Here is an 18555-nt window from a genome sequence, read left to right as displayed (position 1 = left end):
GGGGTGGGGCCTCCCGCTCCGGTTTCCCAGGGTGCACTGGGCGCGCTGGCTGTCTGGCCACGTCTCTGGGCCACGTCGTTCGGTGTCCGCTGAGCTCTCGCCATCTTCGGTCCCCGGCTCCGGGCGCCCCCTGCCTCCGCCATGAACATCTTCCGCCTCACCGGGGACCTGTCCCACCTGGCGGCCATCATCATCCTGCTGCTCAAGATCTGGAAGACCCGCTCCTGCGCCGGTGCGTGCCCGCGGGGCCTGATACGTCCTGGGCGGACCGGACCGGACCGGACTGACCAGAGCCGACCCCAGGGAGCGGGGACTGATCCTCCCTGGGCGGAACAGACCGACCCGAGAGGGAGCGGGGCCTGATGTTCCCTGGGAGGACCCGACCGACCCTGCGCGGGGGAGCGGGGCCTGATCCTCCGCTGCGGGGAGGGGGACGGAGGGAACTAGACCGACCGGGGGGGGGGGGTCGTGGATCGATCTCGCGGTCTCCTCTCAGCCCCTTCTGTGGGGAAACCCGCTTTTCCACAGGGGCCTCTGCCCTCCCCTCCTGGTGTGGGGCAACACCCCGCTCCCCCCAGGAGTTGCCTCAGTTGCCGGGGATGGGGCAGCGAGGGGGTTTTGGCCCTCACGCCCCTGGGGCACTGAGATGAGGAGCGGTGCCTTTGCTAGGGATGGGAGGAGGGGGGATTTCTTCTCGGGGGGCGTATTTGTCTGCTGGAGAGAGAGCCCTGACAGGTCTTCATGGGGTACTCACAAAATCCCCAGCAGCAGGGTGAAGGGGGAGTTTTCTCTGAAGAGCTGTCCCGCGTGTAGACAACATGCAGACTTCCCCTTCCCAAATGTGGGAGGCTTGGGTTGATGTGAATCAGGGAGACACTCGTCCTTGCCTTTCCTCCCCCGAAAAACACCCTAGGACTGGGCTAGCTCTAAATAAGGGCGATGCGCTTCCGTTGCCGCCTCGTGTGACAGCTCTGATCATGTTAAAGATTTAGTGGCTTTAAGCAGTTGCAGTTATTCATGCTTCAGCCCCTGACGCGCTGCAGAAAGCACCAGTACTTTCCTCCATCCTACAGTTGTGAAGCTCATTCCTTATGTAACTGCCCAGTGGAAAGCGAATGAATGGGGGGCTGGTTTGGAGGAGGAAGGAATGAGTCTCCTGGAAGGCAGGCAAGTGTCACTTTGCACAACTAAATCAGACTTGCGGAGATAAGATTAGTTTCTTAATTTTAAGCGAGCTGTACTCATTCTCTAGCAGTGTCCAGCGTAAATTTTTCTCTGTCTGTGTATGCTTTCTTTCTTGCAACACAGATCTAATTTTCGAAGGGCAGGCTTTGGTGTTGATGTTTGGAGTAGCTGACATTGCAGTTTGCAAATCCTGAATTTTCTCTTGCAGTCTTTGTATTTTAGATCTAATCACACTAATCTGCACTCTTTATTCCTTTTTCAAATGGCGTTACGTTGCCATCCTATTAGATTCGAGGGTTTGGAGCGGTCTCTCACTTATATTGCCAACTGCAATAGAAAATTGGAAGCGAATGACTGAATCCGGGCTTGAGAATAGGCTCTCAATTGGGATTCCTGGCCTAGTCTGACGTGGCAGCTAACTGAAGGTGTGGTGGATTGAGCTGCTAGGAAGAGGGATGATGTTGAATTCTAGCTGTATGGTGTCAGCTTTTCAGAACCACTGTTCTCATGCGTCTGTAATTTAGCTGTGTCGATTCACTATCACTGCATTGGGGAAAGGCATGATTCCTATTGTACATGTATTAGTGCTTTGTCTAGTCAAGTCTTAACTCTCTGCTGCTACAGAGTGGGGCTTCCCTGGACTGGTGTGTGTTTAAGTAGGGGGAACCCCAGTGTGTGGAGGGATCCCATGGATGATGATTTAAAAAAAAATTGCTAAGGGTCATGATGGATTGTTCATCACTTGAAGTTTTTAAATCAAGATTGGATGTTTTTCTAATAAGATATGCTCTAGGAATCATTTTGGGGACAGTTGTACAGGAGGTCAGACTAAATTATCACCATGGAATATGTATCCATAGAGAAAAGTGATGAGGCTTCTACTATTTCACTCAGTGAACAGTAGAGCTATCTGGAAATAGCTTTGGAAGCAGTTTTCTACCATTGAACATTGTTCCAGAAAGCTAGAACTACTGCTGCTCCAGTAATTCAATCTAGGTGGTTCATATACGTGTATTAAATAATCTGCCCAGTCAGCAGCTATATGTAATACCAATTCTCCAAGAAGCCTGGCCTTCAACTGGAGCTTCTTTTGGCCCTCTGTGAGAGCAGGTATTCCTGTAACTAGTCCTTGCTGTCACTTGTTGGCAGGAAGCATTGCCTAGGTACTAATTTTATAGCGAAGCAGGAATGGCTAAGATGTTGGACTAACAAAGTACAATTGGAGAGTTATTGTAAATTTAGAGCCCCTGAGGATGGGGAAATAAAATGACTTAAGGTACAGGTAGTATGTTGTGAAGCATCTATAAGCCACGCTCCCCAAATTAAAAAACATTTAATACCCTGTGCAGGTAGGTTATAGAGCTTTTCTTTAGCAGTCTATAAACAAGCAAGCTAGATGTGGAAAGGTGAAGAATATGGAAATACTGATATTTTGTGTCAGCTACAGTCACTATTCATTTGGTAGTTTGGGGAAACTGTTTTTTAAAGTTACCAATTTTGAGGTACAGTATTTGTCACAATACAAAAGTAACTTGTTTTCTAACAATCTTTATTAGGATATCTAGCAGTGAACTTAGGATGTAGATAGAACAGCAGTTCAGAACTATTTATAAAGAGCCCTACAGGTTAATGTTACTTAAAATATAATCCTTACCAGTAGAGTTTACAGTCAAAGAGCCCAATTCTACAAATCCTTCTTGATGTGAGTCATACAAATAAGAGTTTTGGAGTACTGGGCCCAATGTCAAGAAACAAATGCAGAGAAAAGCTTATGGTTTGGGAGTTTAAAAAGACTTCCAACCCAGGCATATGAGATGCTGAAGAAGGGCTATATTGAAACCAGTGACTAAGATGAAAGGTTGTATTTTCTACTGCTTGAGTGGTTAAGGTGCTGACCTGATATCCAGAAGATCCCAGTTCAATTCCCTGCTCCACCGGACTACTTATGTGATCTTTTTGGAATACTGGGGTACTTATTATATCAGCAAACAGATAATATAAAATAGAATGTAGTCCCATCTCCCTAGGTGCTTAATGATCAAAATGCTATCAATTCCCCAAAGTCACTTTTTCGAGAGTTAGTAGGTTTTTGGAAACAAATAAACTTTTACCTTTGTCTCCAGTAAGTTATAGAGTTGTAACATCTCTCCTGGGGGCTGCTTTTTCTAGCACTAAGCAGTGAAATAGCCTGTGTTTTATAGGGCCCAAGACTCCTTCCACTCCCAGAATGCCCTTCTAAAAGGAAATTAATTGCCTACTTTTCCTTAGCTCTTTTAGTAGGAAAAATCTGCTTTATGCTCTTATCTATTCCTCTTTGTGAGATGGAGATAAATTTACCAGGGTTTATATTCTTAAAGAAAAGTCAGGTGGACTAGGGGAAGGAATTCAGATCCTTCTTTTCTCTTCTCTCAGGGCTCTAGCCTCTGAACCCTAACAACAGTGAGTAAGAATAAATTCACCGTGGTCTTCAGAGGCTCATCCCTTCTGAGGTTCATTTGGGTGCAAGTGATCATGTAATGATAGATTTGACGATTCTAAGGGAAGGAAGGAAGGAATGAGAGCACTAGAATAAGGACAATGGACTTCAAAAAAGGAGACTTTAGCAAACTCTGAGAACTGGTAAGGTCATGTGGGGAGAATATCTGAGGGAAAAAGGAGTTCAAGAGAGCTGGCAGTTTTGCAAGGAGACAGTATTGAAGGCTCAATTGCAAACTATCCCAATGTGAAGGAAAGATAGGAAGAGGCCAATATGGCTCCATCAGGAGCTCTTTAATGACCTGAAAATCAAAAAGGAATCCTACAAAAAGTTGAAACATGGACAAGTTGCAAGGATGCGTACAAAAGAAAAACAAAAGAATGTACAGACAAAATGAGAAAAGCTAAGATACAAAATGAGTTACACCTAGTAAGGGATATAAAAGGTGATAAGTTCTTTAAATACATTATGAGCAAGAGAAAGATGAAGGAAAGTGTAGGTCCTCTGTTTAGTGGGGAAGGAGAGCTAATAACTGGTGACATCATGAAAACTCAGGTGTTTAATGCCTATTTTGCTTCAGTTTTCACTAAAAAGGTTAATGGTGGCCAGATACTCAATGCAGTTAATATTAAACAAGAAAGGGGAAGGAATGCAAGCCAAAATAGGGAAAGACCAAGGTCAAGAATGTTTAAATATGTTAAAAATATTCAACTCGGCAGGGCTCCATGAAATTCATCCTAGGGCACATAAGGAATGAACTGAAGCAATCTTGAAATTGTTATCAGTTATCTTTAAAAACTCTTGGAGGACTGGTAAGGTCCCAGAGGCCTGGAGAAAGGCAAAGATAGTATCTATCTTTAAAAAGGGAAAACAGAGCACACAGGGAATTATAGACCAATCAGCCTGACTTTGATACTTGGAAAGATACTGGAACAAATTATTAAACAATCCGTTTTTAAGTACCTAGAGATTAATAGGGTATAAGGCATAGCCAGCATGGATTTGTCAAGTCATGGCAAACCATGGCAAAATTTCCTTCTTTGGCAGGGTTACTGGCCTAGTGGATGTGGGAAGCAGTAGATGTGCTATATCTCGATTTTAGTAAGGCTTTTGACACAGTCCCACATGACATGCTTATAAGCAAACCAGGGAAATGCTGTCTAGATGAAATTCCTATAAGGAGGGTGCACAACTGGTAGAAAGACTACTGAAAAAGTAGTTTTAAGTGGCTTGCTGTCAAATGGGGAGCGTGTATCTAGTGGGGTCCTGCAGGAATCAGTCTTGGATCTGGTGCTAATCAATATTTTCATTAATGACTCGGATATTGGAATGGTCGGTGCACTTATAAAATTTGCAGATGACACCAAAATGGGAGGGATTGCAAGCTTTTTGAAGGACAGGATTAGAATTCAAAATGACCCTGACAAATTGTTGAATTGGTCTGAATTCAAAAAGATGAAATTGAGTAAAGACAAGCGCAAAGTACTTCACCTAGAAAGGAAAAATCAATAGATAACTACAAAATGGGGAACAACTAGCTACGTGGTAGTACTGTTGACAAGGATCTGGAGGTCATAATAGATCATAAACTTAATATGAATCAGTAATGTGATACAGTTGCAAAAACAGTGTAGTATCATTCTCGGGTGTATTAACAGGACTGTCCTATGTAGGAAATGGGAGGTGATTTTCCCGCTCTACTCAGCAGTGTTGATGCTTCAGCCGGAGTACTGTGTCCAGTTCTGGGCACCACACTTTAGGAAAGATGTGGACAAATTGGAGAGAGTCCAGAGGAGAGCACCAAGAATGGTAAATCGTTCAGGAAAATGTGACCTACAAGGAAAGGTTTAAAAAAAACCTAGGCATGTTTAGTCTTGAGGAAAAAAAGACTGAGGGCTGTTGTAAAGAAGATGGTGATCAGTTGTTCTCCATGTCCACTGAAGGTAGGACAAGAAATAATGAGCTTAATCTGTAGCAAAGGAGATGTAGGTTAGATATTAGGAAAAACTTTCTAACTATAAGGGTAGTTAAGACCAAGAAAAGGCTTCCAGGGGAAGTTGTGGAATCTCCATCATTAGAGATTTTTAAGAACAGGGTAGATAAACACCTGTGAGGCATGGTTTAAGTTTTATTTAATCCTGCCTCAGCACAGGGGGTTGGACATGATGACTTCTCAAGGTCCTTTCCAGCCCTACATTTCAATGATTCTATGATTTTTCCCTTTGGGAGTTTGTCATATCAGTATGTGTTATATTCTAAGAATTCTGTAAATATCAGTTTACACAAATTTGTCTGTAAGGCCATTCCAGAAGCACATCACCCATTATAATGGTACCAGATAACACTTCAGCAGTCACTGATGAATACCCAACTGTCATCTTGAGGGCTTTATGCTATTACTTACAAAGCTTGTTTATTAGAGCTGTTTGTAACGTAATACCAAACATGCATGCACCCTATGATTGTCTCAGATTTTAAGGAAGGGTGTGAGCAAACCGACGGATGGTTTAACTGTGTGCCCCCAAAGTAAGGAGAAAATTAGAAATAATTAAACAAAAGCCCCAAAATGAGTGATTCCCAAACTGTAGTTTATGGTCCATGGAGAGCTGGCAAGTCATAGTGTTGATTACTCTTTTCTGTCTGTGTGTGTCCAAGGTCTGTGTTCCAAGAAGAGCTTGAAGTCCTGAAAAAGCAGCTGGAAATGAGGGGGAGACAGCTTATGTACCTCTACTCTGAGCCAGTGATTCCTAAGAGAACACTGGAGGGATTGAGGCCACAAAGAAGAGGTAGTTTGTGATAGGAAAGGGGAGACCACAAGACAATCTCTTTATATGAGAAGTGGATCACACTGTCCGTGTTTGAGAACCCCTGCCTTAAATTGTTCTGGAAATGTTAGATTAAGTTAGAGGAAGGAGTCCAAGGGGATAGCAAATTAATTCAGGTAGTGCTGCTCATTAGAGCTTTGGCAGAAAAACAATCCAGATTTTGGATCGCCAAACTGGCTATTTCAGCTTTTGAATTAAGGCTTCAGAAAAATATTTACCACACCAAACAGCAACACAGAAATAATTACTAGGAATCTTTGTGTTGAATTCCATACAGGAAGTTGCTGCTGACCTTATTTAATATCATTATAAATTTCCTTTTTATGACATGAAAGTCAATATAACATGCTAAATGTGCTTCCATGAACTATACTCCTGGAGGAATTCTATGCCACTGCGCAGGCACAGAATTCATGTCCTCTGTAGATTTTTTTTTTTCCTCTGCAGAATATAGATTCTGCTGGAGAGGCACTGCAGTTACACTTCTGCCTACAAGGGGCTGCTGTGGCACCAGAAGAGAGGGCAGCCAGCAGAGAGGGAGAGGAAAGAGGCTGCAGTCCTCACTGTGGGGACAGGTGAGGAGGCAGGGACAGACAGTGTGGCACGTGGGGTTTCTGGGGTTCAGAAGGGTTAGTGGTGTGGGATAGATGGGCGCAGGCTAAGGAGCTAGTGAGGTGACTGTATTGAGCTAAATGGGAGGAGGGCTGCAGGGCCACATGGGGACAGAGAAGGGAAGCTCCCAGGGTGCAGGGGGTAGAGGGCTGCAGGGACAGAAGGGGGTGGGGCGCAGGGACACATGGGGACAGGGCAGATGTGCATGACTGAATGGGAGGGGCTAGAGGTCAGTCTGAGTCTGCATAGAGGATGCTCCCTAACAGTCGCCCCCCCACACACACACTCAAAAATGTGCCATACTTCTCCCACCCACATCCAGCAGCCTTCCAGCTTCCCTCCCAGGCTCCTTCCGTCTCCCTCAATTCCTCCACTACCCCTCACTCCTCCAAGCCTTTGCACTGCTTCTGAGGGATGTGGGAAATACATTTCTGGATTGTAGTTTAAATGTATTACTTAGAGTTCTGTATTAATATGCCTAGTAAGAAATCTGTTTGTCAAAACAAAAAAAATCCACATTTCCTGTATTTTTTTTCTGTCTATATTGTTACAGACATACTTGCTGACAGATATTTTGAAATAAATTGCCAAAATAATTGAAACTGGCGTGATTATATTGTGTTATTTTGACAAATAATTTTGCAGAATTTTTAATTTTTTGGCACAGAATTTCCCAGGAGTAAAACTGTCATGTACAGATTGTTTTCTGTAATCCATTTCAAATTAGATTGTTTGTTCTGCAAATTAATTTATGAAATTGATTTGGTCTTCTGCAATATCCCTTGCCAAGTGTTAAAGATAACCTGTAATTGCACGGGCTATCAAACTACATGATGTATATACCCTAAATGAGCAGGGTAAGTGGGGCATTATGCACATTTTTAATATAAAATGGACCTTTTTTCATCTGGTAGGTCCTGGAATCAATACCTTCCATGGGACCAGCTGCTACACTGTGCTGATGACTTCACACTCATCACTGAACCTTACTAGAGGCTATAGCCAACTTATATGGGAAAGACAAGTCCAAATTTTCTCCAAAAAATGCCATTTTAGAAAGATTTTTAAAAAACAAAACAAAACCCTACAGCGGTTTGGAGGTGGTTATTTTGGGTTTGTTTGTTTGTTTGTTGCAAATCTTGACTTTTCACAGTAGGCTGATTCAAGTCTACAGTAGGTTCTGTACCTGGTCCGATGCCAGGTATCCTTGGCTGGTCTGGACTTCAGGGGCCAAATAAATGGATTTACTTTTATATTCAAAATATTCTAAATGCCCATTTTTGCGGGAAACTTTACTCAAAGCATTTCCTCCCTGCATGGAGAGCATCATGGTTGAACTTTCTCTGTATTTTTTAAGGGCCTGATCCTAAAAGCCATTACTAGGAAATTAATTTCATGGACCTTAATAAAGAGGAGTAAAGATTTGCAGTGCCAAGTTTTAACTTTTATAGCAAGTCATAAAACAGGACAGATCTATAAATGCTAGATATTTCTTACCCTCTGTCTCTGAGCCTTTAACAGATTAATCTGTTTAGCTAAAATATTGGGTAAACTACTTTCACCCAAAACAATCAGAAATGAGGATAGTCATATGGTCAGAGAAACATAGAGCAGGTAGTGTCACTGCTCACATCAGAGTATCAGATCAGAATGGTAATATCAGGCAAGGACACTAAAGTACCTGAGTATTTTCAAAAGAACCTGAGACTTACTGTCTTCAGTGGAACTACTCACAGTGCCTGAAGTGAAGCACATGCAAGGTCTTTGCAGGATTGGCTTTACAAGCCTAAATCCCATTTTTAAAATAAGATTTAGGCAATTAGGTCACTTAAGTCCTTTCATAAATGTTACTGTATGTACTGTTAAGCACACTTTCTGACTATTCTATATAAAATTTATTTGCCTAATCATGTGGAGCAATTCAACTGTAAGATTAGATTGCCATATTCACTATTAAAATAGCTTTAATTCCTTTCAAGTCACTAAGCAACTGGTGTTTGTGTGCTCCTCTGATCCCTGAAATATGCAGTATCTCTTGTTTACATGCTCTATCCTTGCATCTTTGGAGCTATCCAGTATGTAGCTAATGTATAGGGGGGCATGTGACAACACTGGTTACAATACAAAGCTAATTCTTACTAGTATAACTGAGCTCTGCTATATATAAGCTACTAGTGGTGATACTGAACAGATGGCATAACCTCCAAAAGTATGATCTGCAAACTGTATGGCTTCTAATAACTTTAACTAAATCTTGTATCATGCTGGCACCTTTTCCACTGCATAGTTTAGTGATGCCAGTGCACGTTAGTTTGATATCACTAACATGCACAAGCTCCTGACGCTGTTGGTGCTTCTCTTAGTTCTGAGAAGTCAGTCTCTGTCCTCATTGTGTAGGGAAATCCAGTTGTGCAGGGAAATCCACTCCTGCACTTTCACCATTTACTTCTACACCTTTATCAGCAAACATTGTCCTTTGATATATATAATAATTATTTCATTTATTGCTTTAGGTATTTCTGGGAAAAGCCAGCTTCTCTTTGCTCTGGTCTTCACTACCCGTTATCTGGATCTCTTCACTTCATTCATTTCATTGTATAACACATCTATGAAGGTACAGTATACTGCATAAGTGAGAAAGGCTAGTCATTGTTTTGCCCAGACAATTCCCTCAACATAAGCCTCTTGTGGTAGGTGATGGTCTACTGCATTGGTAACTTAAAGGACAAAGGAGCTTCAGACAAAGTATATGGAAACTTGCACTCCGTACAAATACTCTTTCCCACCAAAGAAACCTTCTATAAGCTGTTAATATGAGGAAATACGACATCTAGATCAGATGAAGCTGCAACTATAGAAAAGGAGTAATTTGTTAAAAGCTATGTAATAAACTGGACTTTTCATCCTGGTATTTGGAGCTTTATGAACATCAGTTAACACAACATTGTAAGATAAACCATATATTGTTTTTACAAACATGTAAATTGACTTACCCAAGGTTGCTCAAGAAGTTAACAGCAGAGTCAGGAACACACTCCCGGAATCTCAAGTCCCAGTCCAACACTTTAACCAGCAGTAGCTTATATTTCTTCAAATTTCATGTTCACTTTGATGTGTGGACTCTGGACATTGATGGAGTCATGTTTTGTTACTCTGGGCATATTTGAATATATTTATCATGTAAATTTTGCCTTTTTTTACAAATGTTATTTTCTGCATAGAGTCTGACAAAGCAGTGGAACAAAGCATACTATGTATGATATTATGGCTAGTCTGTGATGAAAAAGGAAAAAGAAATAGAAATCAACAGTTCAGGGCCCCTAGCCATGTGCTCTTTCTCCAGGCTATGTGTCTTTTAAAGTGTTAGATCGGTTCTGTTGAGTAAGCATGATGCTATAGCTACATGACAGAGCATACGTGAGGATCAGACCTGTGTTTCAGATCGCTTTCTAATATCCATGTGCATGCTGCACTGTAATTTTCAACCATTCATAACTTCATATTTTTCAGAAGTCCCAAAGCACATAGTAGTAATGGATTATGCATATGTGCAATTTTAAGTTTAAATGTTTGGCAGTTTTTAGTATCCCCTTCACAATTTTTCTACAAGAGGGAAAATGTATTTTTCCTTCCAATCCTGTCCACTCAAACATCTGAAAGAGTTTTGCTGAAACTTCCTTTAGTCCCCATTAGCCAGAAGTAAGGTATGGAAAAATGTAGAACTAAAGGTGAAATATGAAAATAGAGAGTTATAGTGGAAACTGCCTTACATCCTGTCTGACAGAAGTCAGCAGGTTATAACTTGCATAATTATTTAGGTTAAAAATGTAGAACCAAAAGTTATTGGCTTTTGAATTAGTACTCTACCAAGAGGAGCAAAACACCATTCACTCCTTGTATTCTTTTGCAGTGTCATATAGACAAACAGTAAGCTTGGGTTTTTTATAAACAGTAATGTATTTTTCTTTGTTAGGGACTGCACAATCATATTTATGTTCTGTTTTTTTTCTTATTAGCTTATCTACGTCGCTTGCTCATATGCCACTGTATACCTGATCTACATGAAATTTAAGGCTACCTACGATGGAAACCATGATACATTCCGAGTGGAGTTTCTGGTGGTTCCTGTTGGTGGACTCTCGTTTCTTGTCAATCATGACTTCTCCCCTCTAGAGGTTGGTTGAGGTTATTTCTGGTATTTTAAGTTTGTTGGTTTTCTGTAATAATGTAAAGATGATGTAATTTTATTTAAAATATGCTTTCAACAGTTAGAAATGTTTCAATATGAAAAAATATTTTGAGGGTGTATTGGACATAAGAGACGCTTCTAAAAAGCCCATTCGTAAAATACATCCTATGACAGATATGGTGGTCTTGCACCCTTAACACACCTTTAAACTCTCTGAACTTCAGTCAGAATGTGGTGTGTATAAAGAATACAGGTTATGGCACTTTAAAGACTGAATGTAGTGCTCAAATTGATGGTCACTTCATTATTTTATAAAACAGAAGCATATATTGTTCCCCTCATGCTCATGGCTGTGATATTAATCCAGCAGTATCATTTGTCTTATGTTTTGGGGCATTTTTCAAGCTTACCAGACTGGCAGCAGGTGAGAATTTGGTGCCATCTGGTAAAACCAAAAACAATTACAAAAATTCTGAAATTTTGCATCATTATACTGTATTGCAAACTTTCTAGAGTATTTGCAGGAATTGTAGCCACACTAGAAATACAGTAAATTTGTTTATCATTTCTGAAGCATTTATTTTCTGTGCCCATTATAGTATAAAATATACCTTCCTGTGTATATTTTAATTGGAGTGAAGTTGAATTTTTCTAGACCATAGAGTTGGCAGATTTCATTAAGGAAAGTGTCTTAATATTATCTTGATGGCCTTCATTGCAACATTTTGTTTTTAAATCTTTCTTTTTTTCTGTTGACTAGTGAGCTTTCAGCCAGTGTTAAAATACTCTATTATTTTGATTTACATTGATGTTGCAAAACTTTAGGCTGGATGCTCTTTCCATTTAGGCATAAAATGGAATTTTACCTTTTTGTCTGCTTTTATCTGGTGAGCACACAACAATTGTAGATTGATAATTGCTTTCCTCAGTTTATAAGGTAAATGGATAAGAATTATCTTCTAGTCAACTGACATTTTTTTCTCTCCTTTTTTTTTTTTTAAACTTCTTTCACAATTAGGGCCTTGCCCTGCAACAAGTGAAGTCTGTGGAAGTTTTGCCACTGTCTTCAGTTTGTGCAGGATTAGGCCCTAATTGTGTGGTGGTGGTGATGAAAGAAAATAGGAGGAACTTACTCTCAATTTACTAGCCTAAGAGTCTTTGTTTAAAAGCTGATCCAGAGAGATGAAAAATGGCCTCAACAATTTGAAGACTCTCAGGGTATGTGTACACTGCAAAGTTGTCGACAAAACTTCTGTCTTTCACGGGTACTTAAAAAAGCATCCCACCCCTACCCCCCACACGCATGCGCAAAACAAAAGTTTTGCCGACACAAGTGGCAGTGTGAACGCAGGAGTGCTCTTCTGCCGACAAAGCTAACACCGCTCGCGGGGCTGGAAGTATTTTGTCAGCAAAAGTGCTGACAAAGTTCAAACAAGGAGTGTTTACACACACTGACTTTTAGGGACAAGGCTATGTCAACACAGCCTTGTCGCTAAAAGCTGCATGGTGTAGAAAGCCCTCAGCATCTCACAGAATCAAGTCTCTTAAATGGATTTCAGGGTGCTGCAAATCTTTAAGTGAAAGGCACATACTAGGAAACGTTGACTTCATCTGCAAACTACTGCTGCAAGCTCATTAGGTAGTTGATTCAGAGATTCTCTTGTCTACAGTCACTTTGGCTGTGACTCATCTCGGGAACAAGTGTATGCAGTTTTCCTACTTGGCCTGATTGGAGAAGGTTTTGTCTGGATTTGTGACAAGGAGGACTCGTCAAATTACTGTATTCATAAAATTGTTAGAGGGTAAAAGCTGAGGTCAAACCAAACATTTTTCTTACCCATAGGAATGGAGAAAAATTAGTGGTATTGAATGTACCTGCCTTTTTTCTTTCAGATCTTGTGGACCTTCTCCATCTATCTTGAATCAGTTGCTATCCTCCCCCAGCTTTTTATGATTAGTAAAACTGGAGAAGCAGAGACCATCACCACTCACTATCTTTTCTTCTTGGGCCTGTATCGTGCCTTGTACCTAATCAATTGGATTTGGCGCTACTATTTTGAAGGATTCTTTGACCTCATAGCTGTTGTTGCTGGTGTGGTCCAGACCATTCTTTACTGCGACTTCTTCTATTTGTATGTTACAAAAGGTAAGTAGTACAGGAACTGGCAGCATCAGGTTGTATTATAATACCCTGTAGTGTCAGGCATGGTTAAATTGACTTTTTTCTACTGATTCTCTGTACTGAGGTCACGAACTTGTTAATATTATGTGTAAATTATTACAGTACATTCTTTGGTAGTTCTGGGCCTTTTGATGGCCTGTCTGCACTACAGGTGGGACCGTGGTTCTGATTAGCCCCTCTGACATAGCTCAAACTAATGTAATTCAGTGTATCCACATTGCACTTTGTTCCAAAAAAAAAAAAAGTCATCCCTGCTTCCTGAACCCTGTAGAATCAGCACAGCTCTTCCACACTTTTTAAACTGGTAGTACAAGTCCCAAGGAGTGTCTTTCAAGATGGAGAACACCTCCTGAACAAATAAGATTTGAGTGTATTTTATGTTGATCCAAGAAACCATCAGCCCTGTAGAATCTGTTCTGCCCCTCCTCGTATTTCCCCCCATTGTGTCACCCCAAAGTTGCATAATCGTGAATCTTATTACTTTGGTCAGGCCCACTCTGTTAGATCACCACTACTGGTTCATTGATGTTAGCATACCATAGCCTGGCAAAATTCATGATGCTAGAATTTAAGAATTCCCATGTATACACAAGGGGGAAGATTGGAACAGTCTATTCCTTCCATATACTCTCCCCGGGAATTTAATGGCAGGGCGATGAGTGTTAGGAGGACCTGATTATAGAGCATTCCTTACAAAGAAGTGATTCTGTCGAATAAATTGTGTTCCTTCACATACTTCAACAATGTGTCCATGGATACATCTATGTGTTTAGTAACTTTTCTCTTTTTTCCCTAGTACTAAAAGGAAAGAAGCTCAGTTTGCCAGCGTAAGTGCCAAAAATCATCACCAGCATCTGTCCTTCTGGATGCTTGGACAGAACAATCCTTACCACAAGCAAAGGCGAAGATGCTTGAGACAGATAGTCAGAAATACAACTCTCTTTTTAGCACAGATAGTCATCAGTGGCTCTGTAAGAACAGAGGAAAAACAACCAGCGGATTTCTGTTTGATGCATCTTGCCTCTATCTTTTTTATTACTATGTATAAAGATTTTTTACATAAAGAAACTTATACTGTATTAATAAATTCAGTGTGTAGTTTCAATTTGAATAGTTCCAAAAGTGAGGTTTTGTGAGGTTGTTTGACCAGAAATAAGTACAAATGATTTTTTTTTTTAAATTTTCAAGGATTCTTTCAAATTACTGATTTATTTCAGTGCACACACACGTGTGCTGTCTGATGGATGGTAATCATTATTCTTCCCCTTCATTTCAATTTTCATTCCACTATATTTATTTTTTTTCCAAAAGGTGAATTATATCTGTCAACTTAAATCTGAACCCACTGATATTTGATGTGAATTTCTTGTGACCAGTATGCTATGCCATGTGCTGATAGGGAGTTTCCTATGAAAACATGTCAATGCCATTAAGGCTGACAGTCATGTTTTGTTAGTTTTCTCTCTTTTTGGTTCCTTCCCTTTTAAAAACAGGCTGTTAAAGGATGTTAGGGAGTCCATTCTTGTGGCCACCAGGGTGCGTGCCCTCTGTGTCTTTGATCTGTTGTCTTGGAAGGCAATCCTAGTGATAAAGTATTTGGTGGCAATGCAGGTTAGAGAGGGTAAGGTGCTTGGCTGTGTGGTTTAGTGATAAACATTTCTATTGTGTTCTTTATTCAGGAAAAGGTGGTTAAACTGTTTTGGATGTAGAGCCCTACTTTCATTAGTAGTAATATTGTTGCAGCTATAAGGATGAATAACCCATGGTAGTTGTCAATTGCAGTAATCTGTAGGTGACCATTTTAAATGTCTTCAGTTTTTTAATGAATACTTTACAAGTAATGGCCATGTTCAGCTTCAAGTGGTTTTTGATGTGTCACTTTTGGACAATTAGTATGATTTTTATAAACTTGTTTGAAAATCAGCAGCACCAATTACCATTCTTTATATTCTTTACATGATTCCCTTTTTTACTGAGCTGTTGCATGATTTATCCTGTGTTACCATCCTCAATAAACATTTTATGAAATGGTGTAAATTGTATCTTTGTTCTTAAATTACGGCTTTGTATCATCCTGTGTCTGGATGAACAGTTGTAGTAACAGATGGTTGTTTAAATTAATTTCATTGTTGCTGTACTGGTGTTTGTGGGGAAATAGATATATTCTCTTTAAATACAGAAACATCTGTTAAGATTATTTTGTAAAACATTCATATTAAAAGTGGAAATAAATCTGTTGCTGCACTAGATTGAATTTAGAAATGTGACAGAGAAGATGAGTGGATCAAATACAGGGGGTGTGGATTGTCTACTGTTTGAATACTGTATTGGGTGAGTGGATCAAATACAGGGGGTGTGGATTGTCTACTGTTTGAATACTGTATTGGGACTCAGGAGAGCTAGGTTCAGTTCTTGCCTCATATTTTGTGTATGAACTTGGATAAGTGACTTAATGTACTCTGTGCCTTAGCTCTGCATCTGTAAAATGGTGATAATACTTTCTCCCTCACAAGGGCGGTATTAGGATAAAATCCAGTAATGATTGTGAGGCGTTCAGATACTACAGTAATGAGTGCCAAATAAGTACCTGGATAGATTTCATATTATTAATTACTACTGACCTTGCATTTGGTTAAATTGTATTTGTCTGTTATGGGTCCCTTTATTTCCCTCACCCATATTCCACCTAACTTCAAATGTAAATGAGATTGTTTTTCAGTTACAAGTCCAACTACTGGAGGCACTTCTGTATTCTCACACCCATCCAACAATTTTGTGACTTGCTTTTCCCATATCCTTTTTTTTTATTTCTGCCCGTATTTTGTATGTTTCTCTCCACCTTTAATATCGTCCCCAATTCCCCATTTGTTCCCTAATGTTTCCATCTCACCTGTCTTCCATACCTTTTGCAAACCTGCTGTCTCTGACCCATACCTTTGGGGAAAGGTTTGTTTGTTCCTCATGGAAGTTAAGACTGGTTTTGATCCTAGTTGTAGCCCATAAACCGAACATAAATTTTACATGTGGGTATCTCCCTTTCTGAGGTGGCCACTTCTGTAAGCAGAAAGACTCTCTGCTAAGGTCTGTACAGGAATTCTGTTTTTTCAATACATATCTAGCTTTGGGTGAGGTGAACATGGAATGTTATTGAACACACAAAAATTACATTAAAAGGACATTATTAAGGTCTCCTTTCTCTTGCAACCCCTGCCTCATTAATTACACACTTCCAACTTTGCAACAAATGAAGTAGGGGTCCTACAGACAGGTTTCTTCACTATATGACCCTAATTCATCTCCAGAGTAGCTCCATTCTGTGAACTGAATGAGGCAGGGATCTTGTGGAAAAATAATCATAATTACATAATCATACTATCATAAATGTATATCCACAAGGGGGCTTAATTAAGGTTGCACAGGCACCCTTAATTCTGGCATTTCCTAACTTTTGAGTCCTTGAATTTTATGTGCAGTCTTAATGTTCTTTTAACATCATTTGTGTGTGTGTGTGTGTGTGTAATTTCGTATCTTATTAAAAAACAAACTTATCATGTGTCATCCTAATGTATGTCTACATTGTACTGTAAACCTGAGTCTGTAGGACTCAGGCTTGTGGACTCGGTGTCTCTGAGCCCATGCTGCATTGTAAACCTGGGTTTGCAATTGCTGGACCAGCAGAGCCATGCTAACATGTCCAGACTACACTACGCAGATGTTCTGACTCAGGTCTATGGCTTGAGTTGCATCCGGACTGGAAAATGACAGGGCTTGGACCCAAGTCACAGTGGAACTCAGTCTGACACAGCTATGTCACTTTCCAAGGGTACCCAAGAACCAAGATTGTGAGGTACCTTGCCACTACTTGCCCCTAGTGTGACAGCGTCTTGGCTCTGCTTGCTTTGGATTGAGTCCCTGAAACCAACAGCCTGGAGCAGCATCAGCACTGCTTTCCAAGCCTCCGCAGACCTCAATCTCTCTGTACAGGTACTGACAGGCACACACCATCCCCAGATACTTGGAGCATTCCCTGCAGAGTCCAGCCCATTATCCATGGGATACTCACAGAATTACCAGGCCCACTTGTTCCAAAGGAACAGGATACCCCTTGCTTGTAAGATTCAACTCATGACCAGCACTTTGCTTAATACCACAGCACTGAGATATATTCGTAGTGAAAACAAGAATAAATGTATCAAAGATGAGAGATAGGGGAGATAATGGGTAAGGATATTGGAAACAAATGGTTACACAGAAAACAAAATTGTAACATGCTTTCCAAAGACTAAATCTAACAAACAGGTTAACCACCTGTCTAAAGCTATTTGTCATTCAAAGTCCTCTTCAGCATTTTCAGCCAAGCTTGGCTGAGACCCTGCTTTCATGAATGGAGGTGGAGGATGCCAGGATGTCGGCTTGCCTGTTAGAAATAGCCCCAAAGTTCGTTGTCTTTACTCAGAGACAGGATAACATCCATGGCTTTTTCCCCCCCTTCAGTTTCTGTGTTCCTTTCCTGTTGAGTTCACATCAATTCATTACCATTTGACTTTATATGTAAATAGGCATCCATTGTGTTAGCTTACAATGCTTAATTTACAGCCTGACAGAAATACACCTTTCTTACCTCCGAGCTCAAGGAACCAGCCTATGGTATGTCACCTTTTGCTGACCTGCTTTTAATTTACATGCTTAAAACCATAATCCTCTAGTACAGATTAATAACTCCTTACATAGTACACATACATACGTTTTCACAATTATATTGATGACTAGTGTCACTGGCTTTCAGTTGAGAGCTCACACAACTTTTTCTGGTGAACCAGAACATACACACCAGAATCAGGAGATTCTTCGAACCCCTTTGTATCTTGTCAGGTGGCAGTGAGAAGTTACCGGGTCCCACCTGGCTAGGTCCTGGGTACTGGCCAACCCAAGTCAGCCTGATTTGTGTGTGGACTGAAGGGGGCTTAGGCTCACACCTGAGTCAGTGCATTGTAGACATAGGCCTGACACCCAGCCCTACGTTTCTATGAGTCGATGACTAGATGGCCAGTAAAGGGTTTAAACTGAGCCTGCTCTGCACACGGAC

General features: G+C 40.7%; 1 protein-coding gene and 1 long non-coding RNA gene across 2 annotated transcripts in view; one reads left to right on the top strand and one right to left on the bottom strand.

The window, feature by feature from the left end:
* LOC142073326 (uncharacterized) overlaps positions 1–1115 on the bottom strand; it is a 33435-nt gene extending 32320 nt beyond the window's left edge. The window contains exon 1 of the long non-coding RNA XR_012670141.1: positions 755–1115. This is a non-coding gene — a long non-coding RNA (uncharacterized LOC142073326). The remainder of the gene's footprint in view (positions 1–754) is intronic.
* Positions 18–14428, top strand: KDELR2 (KDEL endoplasmic reticulum protein retention receptor 2). The gene is made up of 5 exons (XM_048866970.2): positions 18–232; positions 9612–9712; positions 11115–11273; positions 13181–13433; positions 14266–14428. The coding sequence occupies exons 1-5, from the start codon at positions 142–144 to the stop codon at positions 14298–14300; spliced, it is 639 nt and encodes a 212-aa protein (XP_048722927.1). The 5' UTR covers positions 18–141; the 3' UTR covers positions 14301–14428.
* The last annotated feature ends 4127 nt before the right edge of the window (positions 14429–18555 follow it).

Source organism: Caretta caretta, chromosome 10, assembly GCF_965140235.1.
Source record: "Caretta caretta isolate rCarCar2 chromosome 10, rCarCar1.hap1, whole genome shotgun sequence".
NCBI classification, from domain to species: domain Eukaryota; kingdom Metazoa; phylum Chordata; order Testudines; family Cheloniidae; genus Caretta; species Caretta caretta.
Note: the sequence above shows the minus strand (reverse complement) of the source record. Positions and strands in the feature narration are given on the sequence as shown.